We start from the raw sequence: 23,739 nt of genomic DNA on the forward strand, positions 1-23,739 counted from the left end.
TTTGGACTTAAGTCTCAACTGAGGAACCAGCCCATGGATTTTCAGTTCAATAAATAATAATTATTATAATTCTAAGTATAATAACTATTCGACGAGTGATTTAACGACTTACTTGAGCAATGGTTTTTCCGGTACTCCCTGTAGTAGTATATGTAATACGCTAGCTATCGTCTGCGTCGTAACGTGAGACAGTTTCTCATCTTTAAGAATGTGTAACAGTTTCGTGACGAGACCGACTTCGTGCATTAAACGTAGGTTACTTTGTTGATCGCTAAAACGAAAGAAAACACGTAATCTTTTCCAAGTGGGAGAATAAGGCCAGCTCATATATGGTAACAAGATTAGATTTGTGGTGCGGTGTAGTAAGCGTTTAAGGCTGTGTACGGTTTTTGAAGCAAGCGTGTTCGTCTGTTCCTCGCGGCGCGCTTACAGTATACAAAACATCGTTAATAAAATGTAGAGAATTGCTCTAAAGCATTAATTATTCAGCGGTCTCGGAGTGTAACATAGTGAAACAAAAACTTGAACGAATAACAATAAACAGTAACCTGATCCGGTGTCTCCCTTACACGCTTAGCAAATTTACTAATAAAATCCGTGTGTTTTTTCTGTTTGTATCTCAGAAGCAGAGCGTAAAGGGAGACTTTGTCACAAAAACAGGTTATAACATTTAAAACGAAAAGAATGTCGGGTTAAATGTACAGCTATTATGTACGTGTATCTGCTAAGACAAAACTTACGCAAAGGCTTTTTCTTTGGTTACTATTGAACTAAAAACAAAACAATACTTAAATACTTTCAAAGCTACAGGGAAAAACACTGGGGTGGCCACTTTTATTTGACTCGCTTTTCCCCTGACTATTCCCAGACAAACACGTTGTTTTCCCTGACTTGATCTGCTAAGAATTCAATCGATTAACACAGTCAAATAGGTAACACATAGATGGAAACTGCTCGATCCAGCAATCTCAACAAATTTCCCTGACTTATCCCAAATTTTTAGCTTTTTACAAAATTCCCTGACTGTTTTAAAGAAAAGAAAATTCCCTGACTTTTCCTGCTTCCCGTCAAGTGGCCACCCTGAGTACATGTGCCAACCACAGTTCAACAGTTGCGGGTATTAATAAACTGAAGAGGCAATCATTAACCCGCAACAAAATTTCCAACATGCAGCGTTTTCATGCTCATTCACTAGAACTAACATTCTCTACCGCGCGAACTCAGTCCATCCCAAATAAAACGGCTATCGGCTTTTCTCGTTCTCAAACGATGATGAACAACAACATCGAAACATGCGACGCGCCGAATTGGAATGAATTCAACGACGACTCACCTCGATTCCGTCAGTAATTCGAAGAAATGTTCGTACAACGAACGTTGAAGGTCGTTCGGTGCTTCGTGCCACACCTAGAACAATTCAATTTGTTGACGGATAGAATACTGCATTATCAGTGTAGAAGAGATTTATATCTATCATTCTAACAAATTCGAGATTTACCTAAAACTCAAATTGTTTACTGTTTCTCTGAAGATGAGATTTAGATAAATCACAAAAAACGCTCAGAATAATAGAGATAAGATATCACGTATGAATTCAATATGATATCAGGATTGATGTTCGTCAAGGCCTAAGATTTAATTTCTCGAGATAAGACTATCAGCTACAACACGAGGCCCCGACTCGAATTAGAAACTACGCACCTCTAAATCACAGAGCAGATCTTCAAATGCAGTTCTGTTTGGAATGATTGAACTCTCGCGACCGCTGTCCACCGTCCCGACCAGTGAGAACGTCAAGTGTAGAATGTGGCTGTTCATTAATTGTCGTTTCTTCTTGAATAACGTGGCTAACATCTGAGAGGAAAATAAACGACAATTCATATCAATTGCGTTCCTGTTTACAGTGAGCGCGGATCTACTCGATAAACTCTACAGCGTGAAGTGTGTCAATAAAATGTTTAATGTCTGGTACTTGTAGTTCATTTTCAATTAATAATGTCTCAAGTGAAGCGCTGAACATGTGAAGTGTGGACAATTAAGAATTGGAAGAAAGATGAAAAAGTTATGAATGTTATGAATAAGGGGCTGCAGACTGTGCGAGCAGTCAACAGGGTTCAGCCATCATACGGAAACTAAAGATTTCGATGAACTGCTATGCGTGTAAATAGTGCCGATCACAGTGTTACGGACTGAAACATCTTATATTATCTCATTGTGTAATGTACATTAACCTGTAAACGTATTTTTCTATTATTATGCGCAGTCTCACGATAAACATTAAAAGTACGGATCTTATATGAACATGTTGTTCTCGCGAGATCCAAAATTAAAGTTAGAGTTGGAGAGAGTCCAGACTGCCCAGGGGGGATGAAGGGTCCATATCGCAGATTAATTCGTACTCGTAATCGTACCTGATATCCTCGAGTTCGTTCCATTTCCTTCATCGCCGAACGATTGTTACGCACGACGCAGACGAGAGCTTTAACCGCCGCGTATAAACCTTCGACGTCGTTCGCCATCGCGATCAATCCGAGCAGAGCAGACGTACCGCCGACATTCTCTAACATACGAGCTACCGGCTTCGGACAAAATGTTCGAACACCTACAAATACAGCAAACTACTAGCTAACAATACTCATACAAGGTGGTCACTTTTATTTCACTTGCTTTTCCGCGACTATTCCTTGACATGTACATTGTTTTCCCCGATTTGATCTGCTAGTCAATTTTCACAGTCAAATATCTAAGACACAGACCGAAACTGTTTGATTTTACACATGATCTAGCAATCTCAACCTATTTCCCTGACTTTTTCCTGCTTTCAAGCTTTTTTTACAAAATTCACTGACTTTACCTAAATATCCCATAAGTATCGCTCCAAGAGATCTGGCTGGGCCGCTCAGGTGAGCAGCTGAGTTATGCAGTATACGAATTGGTGTAGCATTTTCATGTGCTGACATCGATAACTATAAGATGATAAGTTGAATATTTCATCAATTCATGAACGAAATGATTTTGACTGATTTTTAACTCTACCTCACAACTGTAGAACTGTTGTACGGTATCTATACCTGTTTGGCAATCGATTTACTGTCGATTTTGTTGTAAACTTTACGAATCTTGGCGATTGTCATCAGCGACATCGTATGAGCGTGTAGAGAGAATATGACTTTATCTTCAGAGACGAGTGGAGCGCATAGTTCTATAACCGGGTCTGTACGCGTCGGTTTACCTGCAACATTGTTCCCATAGTTACATGAATTCAATGTTGAACTTCCCGAGTATTTCATGGGAGATTTTCAATTTTCCCAAATGTAAATGGGGCCTTCATAAAAATTAGCAGATAACATCGGGGATGTCAACATTTTAGAGGTGACAGTTTAAATAAAGGTGAATTTCAAGAAATATTGTTTAAGATAGTTGCCCTTAGAGATTTAGACATAGACATCCCAGAACTATGCTCCATGAGATGTAAAATGAATTTTGCAAATATTTTCCAGCTTAGGAGAATGTTATCAAATTCCCAAATACTTCCAAACTGGGAAATATCATTTTGAAATACCCAAGTTTTTCTCAAATTGCCAGTAATTTTTGGAACCAAACCGAGTAAACTATGACATAATTTGAAAATATAAATGTTACTAAGGAAAGTTAGGTACAGAAACTAAGAGACAATCGCTAAGACAAATAGATACATGAATAGATGTCAAATCATCAACTGTGGGTTTTGCTCTGTGAGTCGTATGACATACCGGTAAACGGAGCTTGAAAACAGCCGATATAATTCGGTCCGCAACGAAATATCGTTTGAACGAGGTTGACGGAGAGAACCTCTTCGATCAGATGACACGGTCCTTGTCTCCAGACGAGCGCCGATTGACGACGTATCGCCGGTGGAGTTCCGATATACGTGAATACAGACGTCACAGCAGCCGGACTCGCCGTTCCTCCGCCTCCAAGATTCGGTGAAATATAGTGTAACTGAAATCAAATACAGATATTTTTACACAAGTTTTAATTCAATTTATACATACAGTAATCCAGTGCGCAAGTCGGATCGCTTTACGTAAAGATGAACGCTCAACTCTGAGGAAAATGTTCGGTCCCATTTTTCAAATTTTCAAATAAATTTCTGTACCAAAACTGGATTCTTTAAGTCACCTAAGTCATAGTATTTTAATGGTAAAACCAGTAGCTGTAAGTCGATATGTGTGTGTAGTATGCTAACTACATCTATACCCCCGGTAACTATAGGTTGAGAAGCTTGTAAGCCTCAGTTCTGCAGTCGTTATATAAGACAATCGATACATGTTACAAAGATTGAGCCATTCAAGCCAAAAAAGCTTTGCATTCATAAGTTAGAAAATTGTTCCAAGTCAGAGATAGATCTCGTCCCAAAACATCGAATTAAGCATGGTTTATTGTATCAGATTAATTTTGTCTTGAAGTTTATTTTTACCCGTTGAGTGTTGACTAATTCACCGTCTATATAAACACTGACGCTGCTGTTTTTCATGATGCCGGCTCTGTGGAATATCAACACCAGATGGTGCCACTGTCCTTCTTGCGTTAGTTCCGGGCACCAGAATCTTACGGTGTTCTCATTGAGTGGAGGGTCGCTATAGCAATCGCCCAGACCTACAAAATATCATATTCATTGAGATTGAGTTTTCTGACTTGTCAGAGACTGCAGACCAATCTAACCTATTGCTCAAATTGTTCAAGGATTCTGAAATGTTTGCCTTCGGCACTCGGCGGACACGCTGCAAAGTAATTCTGTTTGTATTTATCCTGAACCCCTTTAAAAAATCCTAGCGGCACCACGGAGTATTTATCTTTTCCTGGCGTATAACTTACCTTGATTAGGCATGAGCGTTTCTAGCGTTGAGGCGTACAGCGCTCGATCTCGCGCCGACAAATAAACGTTCAAACAGATGAGATTCTCATCGCGACCTTGAATCGTACGAACGATCGTCAGCAGACGCACCGGGTGTAGGTCACCGACATCGGAAAATTTATCCACGCATATCCACGTGGAAAATGTGAAGCCATATTGCGGCGGGAAGACTCTTTCACCTGGAAAATCGTGAATTCAATGAAACAGAATCAAAGGGTCGGGTCTTAACCCTTTCATTGCCGACGCTTTCATACTCTAAAATGATAGATGATTTGAACATTTGGGAAAACTCCACCCTAGTGCGTTGTATCCTCAGTTACTGATATTTCTATGTTCGACAGGTGCAACCATCTGAAACTGGGAATCGTTTATAACCTACCTGTACCGATACCACCGACGATAGCCGTATCAGCAGCACCGACCATGCCGACACCGACGACAGACGGGGTAGGGGGACCCTGCGGCGCGATACTCGGCAAATACAGACAACTAAATCCCTCGGCGCTCATATCGAACTCTACGAACGTCGGGGTCAAGGTCGTTCCGTGGAATCGTACGTCGCGCGGCGTCGTCATCGAAACTAAACATTTGACGCGGGTTAGAGGCACCGGACCGCCGGACGTTTTGAGCATTTCTTTCTCGGCGTTGTTGGCGCCGTCGTAGCTTTCGTACAACGCGTCGTAATTCTCGTCGAGATCGAGACACGATAACGGATTGTCGAGACGCAAGAAATCTCTGGAAAACACAACGTTTATTGATACAGCGTAATATCTCCGGTTATGTTTCATATAGACAGTGACTCCATTGCATGGTTCACACAGTTATATGAATTCAAAACTCCAAAGTTTTTCCCAAGTATTTCATGGGTGATTTTTCAATTTTCCCCAATGGAAATGAACAGATATCGTCATGCAACAGTCAACATTTTAGCGGTGACTGGTTGATAAAGGTGATTTTCAAGGGAAATTGCTGAAGAAAGTTGCCTTTGGCAAATGCAATATGCGAAATGTAATGAATTTTCCAAGTATATCCCTGATTAAATAAGAAGCAACCACCTGAAATATTTCTAATTTCTAAATAAACTTTTTAGATTCATTCATTTATTGTTTTGGGATTCATTCATTTATTGTTGGATTTTTACTCATATAGACAGTGGGTATGGGGTAAATTGTCAATTAGGGCGACAACCACCATAGTAACAATGAGAAATCACGGTAATAACTGACAAATTTAAAAATGTTCCCGGGGATTATTTTGCCACCACGCATATGAAACTCGACCTAGGAAATTTAAAGAGAAAAAGTTTATGAATTGTTACCTAAGATCTCTAGGGGTAAGCGACTGAGCTGCCAGCCTTTCGAATATATATTGCAACGGCGTGTGCAGCAGATGATTCTCGTCGGACAGCGCCACCGCGCAGTGAGATAGTAACTCGTGAGGAAGACCAGCTTCGCACATTACTTGTTGATTTCGTTCTTTACGCATCAACGATTTCAGCACTTCACACGTGTGAACCTGAAGCTCATACGCCAACTATAATAAATATCCAACGCAAAACATTACTACAACGAGTTCATACATCGCTGCGTAATTCAGAATTTGTGAGGATTTTTCGAGAAGAAAATATCAAAATTCGAAGAGGTCTATGCCGCAGTAATTTCGAATATTCGACAAAATATCATAAGAAAATGTACCAACAATCAGCAGCAACATTAATAATTAATTCTAATGGAGACATCTCTGCACAATTGACGCGACACAATGTGTAATTTTCAGACTATCCCTAAATTGAAGAGGTTTCAGAGTAATTTTTCAAATTAGAGGATATTCGTGGTACATGAGAAATGTTTTTTTTTTCAATTTCGAGTAGTATGAACCCTGGTTGATGACTGGGAGCTTACTACAGCGGCCTTCTAGGCTTCGCTTGGCCCTCATAGAAATGTATACATAGGCTATCAGCCTACCATTTATTCTACCCGCGCATCATATTATCAAATCAAACTTCGTTGAAACATTCTACTGGGTACCGGTAAACGCATATCTGTTTCTTTTCTATGAAATAGATGAACTTGAAGAACTAAAGAAATAATGTATTGTATGAAGACGAAGAATTCGAACCTGTTTATCGGTGAGACATTCGATAGCCGGCATCAGATGAAGTATAGAAGTAACAGCGCCGGCGTGTACGATGATCGGATCCGGCTGTAGAGAATTCAACGATAACGATAAACTACCCGTACTATTGCGTTTACCGATACTTCCTAAAGATGGTGTCTTTTTCATCGCGCTCTGACAGCCTTCCATTCCCGAGGTCACGCGTTTGACACCCGCGACTTTTTGCACTTGGAATGGTCTGCGAAAAATTGAGAGAATAAGTTTCTTAATATTTTCGGCCTTAAATTCCTATTTCTGGATTTCAGACTGCACTCGCTTCACGATGACGATGGATTGTAGTCAAAACTTAAAATACTTTGTCCAGGCATGCGAAAATCAGACAATGGGTGGCCACTTTCCACCAATTTACAAATTCTGAGTTTTCCCTGGTTTTTTCTAGATCTTATCGATTCCTTGAGTTTTCCAGGTCAGTGGCCACCCTGTCACGAGTAAATTAGAAATATTTTGTCCACGGCAAATGATAATCAGAGGCAATCAGCTCCGAAGCAAACGCAGTCTACCGTGGAAGTGTCCTTAATCTTACTTGTCAAATGCATCTAAAGCCATATCGTAAAGATAACGTATCATACGACAGGAAGATATCAAACTTTTTGGTAAATCAAGATGAAGCCTGAAAAAACGAACATAGTCGATGAATTCAGAATCTCACTGATAAAACACTCAGTATCTCGGGCATTTAGGATTTTCTACCTAGATTCTTTCAACGTGCAGAAGAACTCCTCAAAAGGAGGCTCGTCAGCCGTCTGCCAATCGTTTCCGTAAACGGCTACGTCTGTGGTCGGACTGAAACAGCCGAGTAACCGCACCGCTTCGGTTAGACTCCCGTAGCGTACTTCCGTCGCGAAAAACTTCGCATTGGCCGGTTCGTACCTCATCGCGATCGTAAGAGTACTGAACACCGATTTCAACAACGTCAGAATTTCTTTACGTGGAACTGAAATAGATGAGTTCACATGAATGTCTAGATGAGTTCACATGAATGTCTAGATGAGTTCACATGAATGTCTAGATGAGTTCACATGAATGTCTAGATGAGTTCACATGAATGTCTAGATGAGTTCACATGAATGTCTAGATGAGTTCACATGAATGTCTAGATGAGTTCACATGAATGTCTAGATGAGTTCACATGAATGTCTAGATGAGTTCACATGAATGTCTAGATGAGTTCACATGAATGTCTAGATGAGTTCACATGAATGTCTAGATGAGTTCACATGAATGTCTAGATGAGTTCACATGAATGTCTAGATGAGTTCACATGAATGTCTAGATGAGTTCACATGAATGTCTAGATGAGTTCACATGAATGTCTAGATGAGTTCACATGAATGTCTAGATGAGTTCACATGAATGTCTAGATGAGTTCACATGAATGTCTAGATGAGTTCACATGAATGTCTAGATGAGTTCACATGAATGTCTAGATGAGTTCACATGAATGTCTAGATGAGTTCACATGAATGTCTAGATGAGTTCACATGAATGTCTAGATGAGTTCACATGAATGTCTAGATGAGTTCACATGAATGTCTAGATGAGTTCACATGAATGTCTAGATGAGTTCACATGAATGTCTAGATGAGTTCACATGAATGTCGTGTAAATGAACGAGTATATTGACATCGATCTCAAGTGTTTCAGAGTTAACGAACAAAACCCACAGTTGATGATTTAATCATTTGTTTTCCGACAGTTTTGACTAAACTTCATCATCAGAGAAACAATCTTTTTTAAATGAAGAAATTTAAAATGATTCCTTCATTTATCTACAGTAGGCCCTATACATGGATTATAGTGTTTATTCGACAACTAACAATCTTTTTTGTTACTCTGATGATTAAATCATTAACCCTTTCAGTGCGTCTACACCGCAATGCGGTGTATAAATCAGTGATAGATTTTGCTAGTACACCGCACTGCAGTGTATTGATGTAATTAGTAATTATCTCTCTTGAAAAATGGCAGCACCTGTCAAACATAGTGAAATATTAGTTACTAACGATACATCGCGCCGCGGTGTAGACGCACTATAGTGTTATTCCTGTTATTCAACACACTAGGGTGGAATTTCTTAAAATTTTCAAATTATCTCCAGCACTATAGGGTATTAATTAGTCAGCACTGAAAGGGTTAACAGTGGGATTTGTTCATTCACTCTGAAACGCCGAGATCAATATCAGTGCACTAGTAATGTTGCGTAAGATTCTTATAAGCACTGCTAAATTATCGATTACTACGTACTATTCTCCCAAGGTGTTCGCGGTGGATCTGCCAAACAGCCTTCCATCGATACTAATACGGACATAACATACACGAAACCACCGACTTTACGGAATACTGTTCGAGTACGATGACTTTCTCTTAAGCAATTCAACAGAGCCTATCGACATAAAACAAGCAAACACTAAACACGTGATCAAAAATGTATCAGCCGCAAGTATTAGTAATAGAACTTTATCACTGGTTTTACCTTGAGTATATGTGTTTTGAGTTCTAACGCGGTTACAGGAGCCGTATGCATCAGTCCTAGTAACGTTCCCATATCGTCGTCGCCACCATTCGATACGATTAACTGTTGCACGATGTTCAAAGCCTGCTGTCTACAGATGAGGTATGGAACCATGTTGTGGGCGCATCTAGCACCACCGCATTCACGAAATACAACTATAGACAAAGATAACGTAGAGATATTGAATTCATTTAGATACAGTCTCTGAAAACATATTATCATGTAGAAATGATGTTAACAAATACCTGCGTTAGGCGAATTTCCGCTGAGAGCGTGTATCAGACCTTCCATCACTAAACTACCGAGCTGTTGTTCATTTGCTTGTACTTCTTTTCCTGTAAATTAACGACGAATTTGATGCAACGAATAGAACGTGCAGGAGTGGATGCAAGGACTAATGTTCAAAGTCTTGCGACATATTAAGGGCTATTTTGATCGTAGAAAGGCTTATCTAGAGACTTATTAGCAATTGAGGTGTCGCATTTTTGGATGGGTTAGATGCATTATACAGCATTTCCAAATGGAAAGCTTTTCCTTGACCTATATGCAATAGAAGTTATGTTAATAAGATTCTATATATTAAGGCATTAAAAAGTTATTGTTCATTCAGAAAAGTGCAACATTGAAGGTCCTGTACAAGGCCCATAAGACTCCTGCATTCACGCCTAATGTCATCAGAAACAGGTTCACTATCGCATCATTCCGCGACAATATCTGAATAGACTAACCTTGAGATGAGGATTCTTCAGCGTCGCTGAGTAAAGCGGCGTAACGATTCAAACACGTAACCATCACTTCTAACAGACCCACTTCTCGAAATACATCTTTAAACATGATTTGATGCTTGAGAATTTTCAACAATGTTCCCATACACAATATACTGCACTGGACCGACCTGAAGTAAACGGTATTAAAATTGTGCTCTTTTGAAAGTGTTTATGAATAAACAGAGTTTCAAGGCCCATTTCACAGATGACTTAAACTTTCCTTTAAGTCCCATTAGCATTTTGTTTAATGATAATGTTAATACCGCGAATACAAGATACGTACGTCTGCGTTTTAATCAGAATGCTGCAACTAATGAGTTCCTTGCACGGCACGAAATTCAAGTTGAAAACCAAGAAATGTAGCATTTCAAAGAACTTTGACTGCAAATAAATAAATCATAATATCATTTTGTTCAAATTCATGGAATTATGGCAATTAATTAGCATAACTACAGTAATCTTTGCCAAACTCGGACTTTCGAATACCTGAATAGGAATGAACAGAAATGAAATCATTATTCTGACTTCTTAACATATTTTCCTATTGTTTATCCGGTTTGTCCGAGTAAGGCAAGGAAGGTTTACTCTATCATCATGTAAGAAAATCTACAGCAATCCGTAAGACCAATCAATACCAGTAGATGTGGAGACATTTACTACAGTCATTACACAGATTGACCAGTTGTTGCTTCATACCTGAATTTCAGCCGGTTTAAGGTGGATCTTCTCAGCAAATTGCGACAGAGTATGCTGCGGTTCGAGTATGAAATAATTCGCGTTGTCCTGGTGATAAATGCTGTTTATTACGTCCAAGATCGTGTTGCACAAGTGAGTCGTCGAAGACTGAAAATTATATAGGAAACTATGACGAATGCAACAATCGACGATGTGTACAGGGTTCTTACAGATCAACGAATCCAAAGACGCCCGACACAGATCAGAAATTCTCTGATTGAATTATCAGATATCCTCAGCGGGGGCTATTTTTTCTCGGTCTGTTTCTTGTACCACCCATCACCAGCAAGAACAACAGGATTCAAATACCATGATTAGATTATAAGATATTCTCAGAGGGAGCTGTTTGTTCTCCTCTTTACCAGCAACAACAGGATTCAAATTCCCTGATTAGATTATAAGATATTCTCAGAGGGAGCTGTGTATTCTCCTCTTTACCAGCAACAACAGGATTCAAATATTGCCCGATTTTTAAGCAAAAGCAGCCGTGGAAAAGAGTCAGAATTTCCTGTAAATTCACCCGCGGGGAAAAATAAATCCCAAATTCCCTGATCCTGTAAGAACCCTGAATGCAGAGTAATGAACCTGGAATTGAAGTTTACCTTGATGAAGACTGATTGTAGAACTTGAAATGCTTGAATATTACGCACACTGACGCCTAAATCAACAGAAACATTCAATAAATATCGATCATCATTAAATGGCTTTGAATGCATGTTTCCCATAAACCGACCAAATCACACCCGACATTCACAGAATTCTCCTCAGAATTTTCCCTTTAACCCTTAAACGGATAGTAAGGTATGTCTAGACCGTCACATCAGATATAGAAAATCACAAGATCCACTAGACACTTATAAAACATGCATCAACTAAGTTTCCATAACCTTAATGACCATGGGGGGGGGGGGGGGAATTTCAAAAACCTTTCACTCCCAGAGCCCCATAAAATGATAAGATTATTTCTATTCCAAATAATTAACATTAGAAATAATAGAAACTTGTCGCAGCCTATGAAGTGTCGGGGTCAACAGATTTTGTTGTTATATCTTCCAATATTGTGGGTCTTCTATATACACTTCGATTCTAGGACGATTGCCCCCGGAGAATTATCTGTGTTACTTTAAGATTAAAAAGATTTAATTTGGGGGGCAATTGTCTGGGGGTGGGCCGTTGTCCGGGGGGCAATTGTCCTGACACCGGGTATTTTATGTACGATGTGTCTCCTCCGTAGGCTCAGTGAATCAAATGAGACAAACAACAACATGAAATAGGACATCATTGAGAGAAACCCACAATATCAATTTACACAACTGATTTTTTCTTACGTTTAAAGTGGAATCCTTCCAGCCATCTTCAGAGTTAATTTAAAGTGGAGATTAACTGAAGATGGGTGGAAGGATTCCACCTAAAACTTAAAAATAACAACTGCAGTTGTTTAAATTGATATTGTGGATTTCTATCGATGATATTCATCAAGACTGGAAATAGTCTCAACTATTTACAACCACGGTTCAATTTTCAATCAGGAGTTTGGAGCATGAAAGCAAAGACAGCGGGAAAAACTGTTCATTCGATATAATATGAACGATACCGATATCTCCTCGATGTCATCGAGAAGAAAAGAATTTCAAGAAGAACAGACAAATATGATCTAAGATTAGTTCATGAAAACACCTTTCATTAATAACACCTTTAGATATAAATGCTACCTGCCTCCAAATACTGCAAAATCAATAAGCGATTAGAATTATTATCACGGGGCAGACGAACCAGTTCATTTAATCAAATCTTGAACCTATTTTGCAAGTGACGTTTACCTTTTCCAGAGGGTTGAGGTAAAACGAATCCGGGTAGCTGAAACAACGAACCGGTGCTTGCGCTGCTCGGTTTCAACTCGATGAATCCACACGTCGTCAGTGAACCGACTAATAATACCAGATTCCTCAACGCTTGTTTAGCTTCTTCACTCGTATCCTGTTCAAGTCTGGACGGAGAGAGAGAGAAATAAATCATTACAGACATTCGATCAAATAGACCGTAGATAGGATTTTTGCTACCATTTTCTCGTTGAAGGATATCGTCGACCACTCACCGAAGCAAGAACTCCGATAGGAAGATGTAACCCTGACAGGCTCTGAAGTCGTCGAGAAGGACTTGCGAAACTTCACTCGAATCTTTCAGGAAACAGAATACGGTGACGAACATTTCGACAATCTCGAGCGGCGACAGTTCCTGAACGCGTTGCATGTTGTCGATACATAACACAACGCAGCCTTTCTCTGAAAAACAATACAAAAACAACTTTGTATCTCGGATGTGCAGTTGAAAACTAATGACTGATGCCATTCAAAGACCACGACCATCATTTAAAGATTTTAGACCTGATTCAATGGTACACAAGGCTTTGTAAATGACCCATTCCCATTTTAAAACTTTTAAGGGCCTTCAAAGCGGGATCTTTCATTATATAAACTTCGGTCTAACCGATAAAGTGATGTATTCAGTGAGGAAGATGCAACAACGTTCGAGCGCCTGGTTTCAGCAATCTATCGCCGAAGACCGCTCAGTAAACGTACCGTGAATATACTGTACAACATTCGGGGTAAGACCGTGTCTGGAAAGTGTCATGAGAACTTCGGCCGAGCTTTTCCTCCACGGTACGTTGTGCGTCGGACACCAGCTCGTGATCGCGCTGAATAATAACGTGAGATCGTCGCGTCGCGCTAGCTCCTCAGCCGGTGAAGGGTGGCCACATAAATGCATCAAAACCTGAAACGAATTTATCTATGGTTAAACACTAAGATTATCCGAGCCTGGACTCGAGTCAGTTCGACTCAAGAATTAACTCATTACAAAATGAACTAAATTCAACTCGGAGTTAACTCCTCAGATCACGACTTTGGAACTGCACGCTGAATGATGGAAAGGGTAATTTTTTTATTAATTAAGCCTTTGGGTGCTTTGCTCATTAGGCCAGGACAGAAATAAATAGACTTTTGGAAATTAGTTTTAGACTTCCTCAAAATTGAAGTAGTTTTTCGTAGAGTTTAAGAGTATCACTCAAAATGAGAGGCGATTTGAGGTCCTCGAAAATGTTTCTTAGATGAGATTTTAAAAAAGAGATTTCATGGAATTGAGTTCCTCGGACTAGCTCGTATATCCTCGCAAGGCCCTACGTGAATACATTACCTGAACAAAAACTTTTTGCAGAAGAATCCTTCGTTCGCGTGAAGTGAACTCGCTTTCCGGCGCTTTCTCATCGGCGTTTTCAACGTCGGGCAAATCGAAAAACAGATATAAACATTTAACGAGCGTCGAGGGAAGCGAGGTGGAGGTCATGCAGTCGATGAGACTCGTCGGACCGGACGACAGAATGTTGATGACGCTCAGTAACATCCAGCCGTTAGACGCTTCCTCCGTCGATTCGATCTCGAGGAATTTGACGATCGCGCAGCTCGCCGCATCGGTCGACTGATTCGACGCGCGTCGACGGATCTCGCTTACCATCAACTTCGACACGTGACTCGTAAACTGTAGAATGTCGCTGAATTTCTCCGTCATATCGCTCGAGTGAGCCGTTCCAAATACCTGCAACAAAACAACGACGACAATTCAAAAGTCAGTTGATCGCCAACTTTTTGTTATTCACTAAATTTGGAAATCAGGGTCCAGTTCCATAGTGAGGGCTTAGACTTAAGAACAGTCTAAAACAAACTTAGTTCTATAGCCAATCTAACAACTTAAGACCAGTCTTAAGATTTAAGACCACTTTTGGTCTTAAGTCTTGACTATGGAACCGGCCCCAGGACAAAATAGACGAAACAAAAAATGTCTTTTTGTTTTTAGAATCCAATCAATTAACACAATCAAATACAAGTCATAGATCGAAAATGTTTGATTATACGTGCGATCAAACTCAATTTCAACAAATTTCCCTGACTTATCCTTGATTTTACGAGATACCCCGACTTATCCCGATTCAAGCTTTTTTTTACAAAACTCCTCACGCTGGTTTTATAGACTGGTATTACCTTTTTAACCCAGGGGCTAAGTTAATCAAAACAAAATTGAGTTATCCTGCGGGTTAAAGGTAATACCAGTCTATAAAACCAGCCCCTCGACTATTAGGGCCTACCTGAATTTCTTAAAGATAAGAAAATTCCCAGGCTTTTCCCTGATTTCTGTTACAGCAGAGATGAACTGACCTTTATAAAGAGAGGTAGCATATTGTATAGTTTATCCTCCATTTCTTTAGCCGAAGCGTTCGTTGTTCTGTATTCGTTGAATAGTTTACGCAGATGCATGAATCCCAGCGTGTTATCCTGTTGATTTTGCGCATGCATATCCAGTTGAGACCGTGATTGGCCGACGAACTTTCGCACGATGTTCATTTTTCAATCGCACGAATTGAGACAATGTTTCACTGAAATATAGAAGAAAATGAACCAATTCACACAAGGTTTATCTATAGGCCTTTTTATGAACCAGCAAAATCGAAATAGATTAGTTATTTAGATTATATAGCCGATTAGTGTCAATTAGCATAACCGGGTATGTTGGTTGATAAAAACGCCAGGTAGAAATTATTCAATTATGGCCTACTCAGCAGCGACTTCTACCGAGAACACCATATCGGTTGGATTAGATAATCGGCATAATTGCTCGCCGAGCGAGTATGCTGAGTATGCTAATCGATTATGATAACCAATGTTCATAAAAATGACGGATTATGACATAATCCATGCTCATAAAAACGTTTTGCATACTCGAATATACTAATCGAGTGTTCATAAAAAAGCCTTATATGTTCAAAGCCTAACGAGACAAAATCGCAAAGATTCAATTTAGGGGAACACGTATTATAATTTTGAACTTTTCCGAATTGGTTTCGTTTTCTAGAAGAGGATATTTTCTAAATTCCGTCCGAAGGTCTTTTCTGGGCTCCACCAGTTTTGCAAATTTCGAGTAAAAAATGTAGTTCATCTTCGACCACATTGCAACTTGTCTTTGCTCTTATGAGTACGGTATATCTGCAATGTTTGAGAAACTGATTTCTGGCCGAGCCCTAGAGAAGGCGATATCAGTTGAACTATAGAATACAGTGCACATTACTGTCACCTAAGTTTACCATAAACCTAGCCCATCACATATAAAGACATGCACTATTTTTGACTTCGGATTTAGGCCTATCTTAATCAGTCTCCAGCAGGGCCTAGGCTTGCTAATAATTAAAATCCCTCCGATGCCCAATAACAGTGGAAACGTCACATACTCCTACCAAACTGAACTCCATTCAGTATTACCAGACGATCTATAATACTAGGACTGCAACTTAGCCTTTTTTCACTATTTTGTGACAGTTGGCAGTCGAGTTGGGTTAGCAGGCGAGGAGTCTCAGGTTTATGGACATAACCATTAGGGGTTAAGTTAAAATGCAATTGCTCCATATAGTCAGGAAACTCGCGAACTGTCGTCAGCAGGCAAAAGCCAAGAGGACCGACTGGTGGAGGGAGAGACGTAGTCGTGTACTGTAAAAAGACTTTTTTGACAACTTCGATATCATCATCACAACTGCGCTGAATTCCCCTATCAAAATTATCCACTGATTCACATGAACAACATATCTTTTCCTTTATCTCCATTCAAGTACCTTAAATGTCTTGCATTAATGGAAATAGGGTGGCATATCGTTGAAAATTAGATATCTTATTAATATGTCAAATTTAGTCTGACAGAAAATCGCCATCTTGGTCCTGTAATGTCCGGCGATAGAGGGCAGCACGTCCTGGTTTTAGTGCGACCGGCACTTTCGATGAATATTCGGGATTCGACCCACTTTCAACCGCGGGAACTGCCGTCGCGCGTTCTTGTAGACTGGATCATCGATCCCTACATCAAATAGGCTTTATCAATTTTTGCAATGCAAAATGATTCTTCTGTTTCTGCGTGATGTCCTAGTTTTCATGTATCGAATTTTTGCCTGAAGGATAAACAAATATTTTTGTACCGGGTATTTGATTAATTGATTTATTACTGAACTATATCCTGGAACGGACACAAACATTAGATACATGAATGAATAGAGCCACCGATGATACCCGGAAAAAGTTATTGTCAAACTTTTCAGGTTCAAAATAAAACTATTCAGTAAAACAGGATTTCATATTCTAAAAACATGCACGACCTGCTTCGAATCATATTATGCATCACTTTGTCAGTTGAAGCGGTCATACTCTGATAGCGACGCGGCAAGATGACAGAAAATCAGACACAATTCGGTGAAAATACCACCCCTTATTCGACTATTTTGCCGACAGACGTCAATCCGTACGAGGAACCGGGTTTTTGGAGTAATTTCTTAACGAATGGTTCGTGTCTCTGTACACCGGGCGGACGCGTTTTCATACTGATGATGTTACCCGTTAATTTCCTCGTTGGAGTTACTGGGAACATTCTGGCGATAATAGTACTGATTCGGACGGCGAAACTGAGGCAATGTGGATATTCAAGTATATTGTTGGTGTTAGCTGTGTCAGATACATTCGCTTTAGTAACTCGGATACCGATTTGGCTGAATTTCATCGCTGAAGACCAAGGAGTTGGGCCTATAGTCGTTTTGGACAATACCGCGAAATGTGTATTTGTAGAACTGTTCACGATAGGTTCGTTTACGGGTGTTTGGCTTGTAACTCTTATATCTGTTGAACGTTTTCTTGTCGTTTGTTTTCCGAATCAAGCGCAACGGATTTGTACACCGAAAAGAATGATGCAGGCGGCATTGGTTTTGACTTTGATTATGACGATAATCGCCATACTTTTTGTATATCAAGTTCATTACGAACCGGAAGCTGGTGCGTGTCGAATGCAGCTTTCCGCGCGCAATTGGTATTTTTTCGGCGCCGGGGTCATCATCGGTCCTTTTCCGCTGGCGTTCATTTGCATTTTCAACTGTTACATCCTGTTTCGCCTGAAATCGGACAGTTATCTGGCGCCGACATCGAGACAGATGCGGAAGTTGCGCAGAAGTCGCACGAGTCGCGCCACTATGATGCTGATGGCCGTCACGTTTGCGTGCGCACTTCTTACACTTCCGCATTGCTCGATTCTGATCATTCACGCTTGTAAACATTTCAATCTATTTGTAAACGTAAATACCAACAAAATCACTTTTGTCGTGCGCACAATTTACGATATCAATTACGTGGTGAATTTCTTCCTGTATTGTTTGGCGAGCGTCGATTTTCGGTTGGCATTTTTGAACATGGTCTGGAGACCGTTGTTGAAATTGCGCCCGGAAAAAAGCGTCGATACATACGAAACGCCTGATAGTAGCACATCGGGTCATCAGTCAAATTGCATGCTGGCAAAACCTGAATCATCGAAGAGAGCGACGAGTTTTGGCGATAGTCTTCTGAAGAAGAAGAATAAATTAACATCTATTTAAAGACATTTGCTGGTAAAATCTATAAAATGTGTTTTTTTCTAATGAAATAGATGGAACAGATATTCACTAAACACAACAATATATATAAACTTATAAGTTAACCAGGATGTAAACTTCTTTTATATATGAATAAATAGATAACAAATAACTGTATGTATAACGTGTTTTTGTTTTGTGTTTGAATTCCCGCGGAATTTTTTCACAAATTACCGGTAGATGCCGTGATTTTTAAGAGCGCCTAGCTATATCATATTTAAAGAAAACTTTTGATGTTTGTGATTTATCCTGCATTTGGTTGCAGCAATTTATGACAAACAGTAAATTTTTTCCTATACGAATTAAACAGATTTTCCGTGACTAGCATCTTCAAGAAACCGTGGCTGCCATAAATACTAATCCCATTGCACTATATTGTAGACAATATAAAAATGATGTCAGGTTAGAGAAGTATATAATAGAACTTGCTGATGACTTAGTAACTAGTTTATTTGAATTTAGGGTTGGGTCCTACATTTTACCTGTGGACAAATTTCCAAACCTTCATTTAGACCATTTAGTCAGAGCTGAAAGAATATGCCCTGCTTGTAATATTTCAGGTGATGAATCCCACTTTTGTTTGACTGTATCTTACTTGATGAACCCAGCAAAAACTATTTGAATTTGAATACCTTAATACCGTTGATATTTTGAAAACCCAACGATCCAATTGGCTAAATGCATTAAAACCGGCTTAGACGTATATAGATCCCTCCAATAGTAAATAGTTAATTTATGAATATTTTGTTACGTTTTTATTCTTAAATTGTTATCACTTTAGTGTAGTTTTGTAAATAGTTGTTTATACATGTTTAATATTTTTCCGCAATATACCATGGAAATGGTTGGATTGTAAGTAAAATCGTTATCGTAATCGTAATGTTAGACATTCACTAAAACCGGCTTAGATGAATACACATCCCTCTCATAGTTATTGAAGGTTGAATCCAAGACCATGTCTATCCTACTTTTATGATTAAAGATTTCTTTTTTATTTAGTAGCCACGTGAGAACAATAGGTGGAAGTGGACCGATGATGTCCCCGGCGCCGAAAAGGTACCAATCGCTCCGCATTCCTGGGTTTTCTTCAAGCCATCTTGTGTCCATAACTTTTCGACGACCTTTGCTCATTATGCGCGATATTCTTGCGTGGCACTAAACGGAATATTCTTTGTTTTGGCGCGATCAAAACGAAATTTCAGATGTTTGACGTTTTTCGTCGTTTTGGCGGGGTCGCCAACAAGGAATTCCGTTTCAGAGAAAATTTGACGTTTTTTTCGGTTTAGCTTTATGGCGTTCTGGTGCCCTCATTTGAATACCTGGGCCCGGTTTCACAGACTGAGTATCAAAGTTATCATTAGGGGTAAATCCTCAGTTTGGGTGAAAACCATCATAGTAACAATGAGAAACCATGGTTATAACTGACAAATTCTAAAATGTTCCCAGGGACTATTTTTCTCCCACATCTATGAAACCCAGCCCTGGAATTCTACGATATGGCCCTTATCAGCCACCTTAGTATGCTGAGTGTTTCATAATAACACGCGACCCTCAGATAGATAATGGCCCATACCTTCGGTTGAAGACAAAATATATCCTTTTATCGGGAAAACTTTTGAATTACATCTGAATAATTGCAAAAATTAAGAGTATCAGATCATCTGTTAAATAACAACTGTGAAAATCTGTTACTGAGTGCGGTGGAAATTTGTGGAAATCGTAATGGTGGACAGTATGCGCTCGATAGTAAAAGATAATCAATTGATCCTACTGGATCCAGGGTCCTTTATTATCCATCAAATTTCTATCTGAAGGATAAATAGATATATAATTTTGTACCGGGTTTTTTTATAAGTCATTTATCACCTAGAACAGCGAAAAGACGCAAACATGAGATCAATAGCCGCCGATAACACCAGGAAAAAGTTATTTTTTAAACGATCCATCCAGAATTAGACTTTGCACGACCGGCTCCGAGTCGTATTGTGTGGATCAATGTCAGTTGAAGCAGTCATACTCTGATAACGACGCGGCAAGATGACAGAAAATCAAACTGCCGGTGAAATGACTACCCTTCTTCCAACTGTTTTACCAAAAGATTCCAACAAGGAACCGGGTTATTGGAGTTATTTCCTAACGAATGGTTACGACGTGTGCACACCGGGCGGACGCGTTTTTATACTGATGATGTTGCCCGTTAATTTCCTCGTTGGAGTTACTGGGAACATTCTGGCGATAATAGTACTGATTCGGACGGCGAAACTGAGGCATTGTGGATATTCAAGTATCTTATTGGTGTTAGCTGTGTCAGATACATTCGCTTTAGTAACTCGGATACCGATTTGGCTGAATTTCATCGCTGAAGACCAAGGAGTTGGGCCTATAGTCGTTTTGGACAATACCGCGAAATGTGTATTTGTAGAACTGTTCACGATAGGTTCGTTTACGGGTGTTTGGCTTGTAACTCTGATATCTGTTGAACGTTTTCTTGTCGTTTGTTTTCCGAATCAAGCGCAACGGATTTGTACACCAAAAAGAATGATGCAGGCGGCATTGGTTTTGACTTTGATTATGACAATAATCACCATACTTTTTGTATATCAAGTTCATTACGAACCGGAAGCTGGTGCGTGTCGAATGCAGCTTTCCGCGTGCAATTGGTATTTTTTCGGCGCCGGGGTCATCATCGGTCCTTTTCCGCTGGCGTTCATTTGCATTTTCAACTGTTACATCCTGTTTCGCCTGAAATCGGACAGTTATCTGGCGCCGACATCGAGACAGATGCGGAAGTTGCGCAGAAGTCGCACGAGTCGCGCCACTATGATGCTGATGGCCGTCACGTTTGCGTGCGCACTTCTTACACTTCCGCATTGCTCGATTCTGATCATTCACGCTTGTAAACATTTCAATCTATTTGTAAACGTAAATACCAACAAAATCACTTTTGTCGTGCGCACAATTTACGATATCAATTACGTGGTGAATTTCTTCCTCTATTGTTTGGCGAGCGCCGATTTTCGGTTGGCATTTTTGAACATGGTCTGGAAACCGTTGTTGAAATTGCGCCCGGAAAAAAGCGTCGATACATACGAAACGCCTGATAACATCGGGTCATCAGTCTAATTGCATGCTGGCAAAACCTGAATCATCGAAGAGAGCGACGAGTTTTGGCGATAGTCTTCTGAAGAAGAAGAATATTAACATTAAAGACATTTGCTGGTAAAATCTATGAAATGTGTTTTTTTCTAATGAAACAGAAGGAACAGATATTCACTAAACACAACAATATATATAAACTTATAAGTTAACCAGGATGTAAGCTTCTTTTATATATGAATAAATAGATAACAAATAATTGTATAAAAAACGTGTTTCTGTTTTGTGTGTGTGTTTGAACTCCCGCGGATTAGTTTTACGAATTACCGGTAGATGCCGCGACTGTATATTTGTATTCTTTTGTAAATATTTATAAACCAAATTATTTTTCCCTCCACATACCGCGGAAATGGCAAGAGAGTAATAAAATAATCTTTATCTTATCTTGTAAACGCTGTAAATTTTCATCCGTGTATATACCATGGACATGTTTGGAGTGTAAATAGATTTATTCTATTAAATCATATCCTATTCACCCAGAAACTACGTATCAGTGATAGGTGACGGGTTCGAGTCCTGTCGGCTGCTTACAGGGTCACATCTCAAAGGCTGTGGTCCCGTCGCGAGGTTAAATGAATGATTCATTAGGTTCAGTCTTGTGAACCAAACGACGTAAAGCAAAAACAAACAAAAATGTACTATGGAATTGGTGTAGGAGACCTATCTGTGACGTCATCCTATAGTTTAACTGGGCAGACGGTCGATTTTTTTTATGCGTCAGCAATTTTTGATTAACTAATGAAACGTGAAAATGAATTAAACCCGTGATTGAGGATGACAGCATCATTCTGACGATATTTAACATGTAACTGCTCGTTTTACTCTCTTCTCCAATACGACAGGACATAATACAAGCCCGCTTTAACAAACAACAAATAGCTACTGGATATATTCGGGAATATGAATCTATTTAATATTCGTGATCACACAGACACACACACGCATAGAGCCGTTGAAGCCTGATCGTCTATTTCCGACAACGCGGAACTACTCCTTATTACTCCCCCACACAATCTACCGACCGTGTCGGCATCTCTTGTTACACGGCGTAGTTAGTACTAGAACTGACTGCCCACGCGTTGATGCTATTCATTCTGGATCAATTTATGCCAAAATGAAATTCACGCAATTAGTGCTTACGCGTAAAATCCCCGCTTCAATCCGTATCCGGTATTGATTGAAATCGGCTTACTATACGAGTGGGTCACGTGATCACGTTGCCATTAAATTCGTATTATGTTTGTAAATGTGAAGCTTAATAAATGATTTATTCAATGTTCATCTTCTTCTAGGGCGATTGTTAATTAGTTTTAATCAAACGTGTAGGTATTTTCGTGTATAGCTGGATAAAACTGCTTAATACTTTTGTAGGCCTACGTATTTTACTCGTATGTGTAGATGATGTTCATATCATTTTACAGTTTATGAAGAAGTAAACATAGGCCTACTTACAACATCAAATATGTACATTGATTCACGTATTAATAAGACGACATATCGTGACAGCAAATTATTTTGTTACAAAATATTATGATAGGCTCGGCTGTCATTGGAATATCGCTCAAGCCGCGTGGTCGCTTTCTTGATTACAGAGCAGTGGGATTTCTATATTGTTTGCTAACACGTCAACAAGATGGCCTTGGTTACTGAGCCGACTATAAGTGTCTCCGAGAATGATATTTCCTCGTTTACAAACTATTTTCAGGCGTAATATTCGACCTAGCTTGACTTGGTGCATGAACGTGTCATGCACCAAGTCAAAACCCGAATATGTTCGACATAAAATCATTAAAAAGAAAAATATCGATCCTTGTGAATTTCAGCGAGATAAACGCCAACAAAAATGATAGGGAATCAATTCCATTTGACAGTTAGTCGTTGGTCACATTTCTCTTTATAGGCAGTTATATGGATCGTCTCCTTGCGTGTTACTAAATTTAGTAGCGGCTATTAACCGCTGAAGCTATATTTAGACGCAAGCAGCCGCCTTGGGAATAATGGTTTCTAGCTATTC

At 39.6% G+C, this 23,739-nt stretch overlaps 3 protein-coding genes across 3 annotated transcripts in view; 2 read left to right on the forward strand and 1 right to left on the reverse strand.

The window, feature by feature from the left end:
• The window catches only part of LOC141903142 (WD repeat and FYVE domain-containing protein 3-like), a 35,964-nt gene extending 19,153 nt beyond the window's left edge, over positions 1–16,811 (reverse strand). The window contains exons 1-28 of the mRNA XM_074791123.1: positions 16,740–16,811; positions 15,295–15,512; positions 14,279–14,677; positions 13,666–13,858; positions 13,182–13,368; positions 12,907–13,073; positions 11,689–11,744; positions 11,048–11,194; positions 10,635–10,732; positions 10,313–10,479; positions 9,830–9,919; positions 9,546–9,739; positions 9,317–9,455; positions 7,763–8,006; positions 7,596–7,682; positions 7,016–7,250; positions 6,216–6,430; positions 5,277–5,632; positions 4,858–5,076; positions 4,460–4,638; positions 3,753–3,981; positions 3,072–3,232; positions 2,855–2,966; positions 2,412–2,602; positions 1,702–1,854; positions 1,334–1,407; positions 741–770; positions 113–271 (exon numbers count right to left, since the gene is read on the reverse strand). Coding sequence (XP_074647224.1) covers positions 113–271; positions 741–770; positions 1,334–1,407; positions 1,702–1,854; positions 2,412–2,602; positions 2,855–2,966; positions 3,072–3,232; positions 3,753–3,981; positions 4,460–4,638; positions 4,858–5,076; positions 5,277–5,632; positions 6,216–6,430; positions 7,016–7,250; positions 7,596–7,682; positions 7,763–8,006; positions 9,317–9,455; positions 9,546–9,739; positions 9,830–9,919; positions 10,313–10,479; positions 10,635–10,732; positions 11,048–11,194; positions 11,689–11,744; positions 12,907–13,073; positions 13,182–13,368; positions 13,666–13,858; positions 14,279–14,677; positions 15,295–15,480 — 4,667 coding nt within the window. The 5' untranslated portion in view covers positions 15,481–15,512; positions 16,740–16,811. The remainder of the gene's footprint in view (positions 1–112; positions 272–740; positions 771–1,333; positions 1,408–1,701; positions 1,855–2,411; positions 2,603–2,854; positions 2,967–3,071; positions 3,233–3,752; positions 3,982–4,459; positions 4,639–4,857; positions 5,077–5,276; positions 5,633–6,215; positions 6,431–7,015; positions 7,251–7,595; positions 7,683–7,762; positions 8,007–9,316; positions 9,456–9,545; positions 9,740–9,829; positions 9,920–10,312; positions 10,480–10,634; positions 10,733–11,047; positions 11,195–11,688; positions 11,745–12,906; positions 13,074–13,181; positions 13,369–13,665; positions 13,859–14,278; positions 14,678–15,294; positions 15,513–16,739) is intronic.
• Positions 16,812–17,342: 531 nt separating this feature from the next.
• Positions 17,343–18,533, forward strand: LOC141904504 (CX3C chemokine receptor 1-like). Its single transcript, XM_074793094.1, has one exon. The coding sequence runs from the start codon at positions 17,343–17,345 to the stop codon at positions 18,531–18,533; it is 1,191 nt and encodes a 396-aa protein (XP_074649195.1).
• A 2,073-nt stretch (positions 18,534–20,606) lies between these two features.
• LOC141904505 (uncharacterized) lies at positions 20,607–21,692 on the forward strand. The gene has a single exon (XM_074793095.1). The coding sequence runs from the start codon at positions 20,607–20,609 to the stop codon at positions 21,690–21,692; it is 1,086 nt and encodes a 361-aa protein (XP_074649196.1).
• Positions 21,693–23,739: the final 2,047 nt, after the last annotated feature.

The sequence above is a fragment of the Tubulanus polymorphus genome, chromosome 4 (assembly GCF_964204645.1).
Source record: "Tubulanus polymorphus chromosome 4, tnTubPoly1.2, whole genome shotgun sequence".
Taxonomy (NCBI): Eukaryota; Metazoa; Nemertea; class Palaeonemertea; order Tubulaniformes; family Tubulanidae; genus Tubulanus; species Tubulanus polymorphus.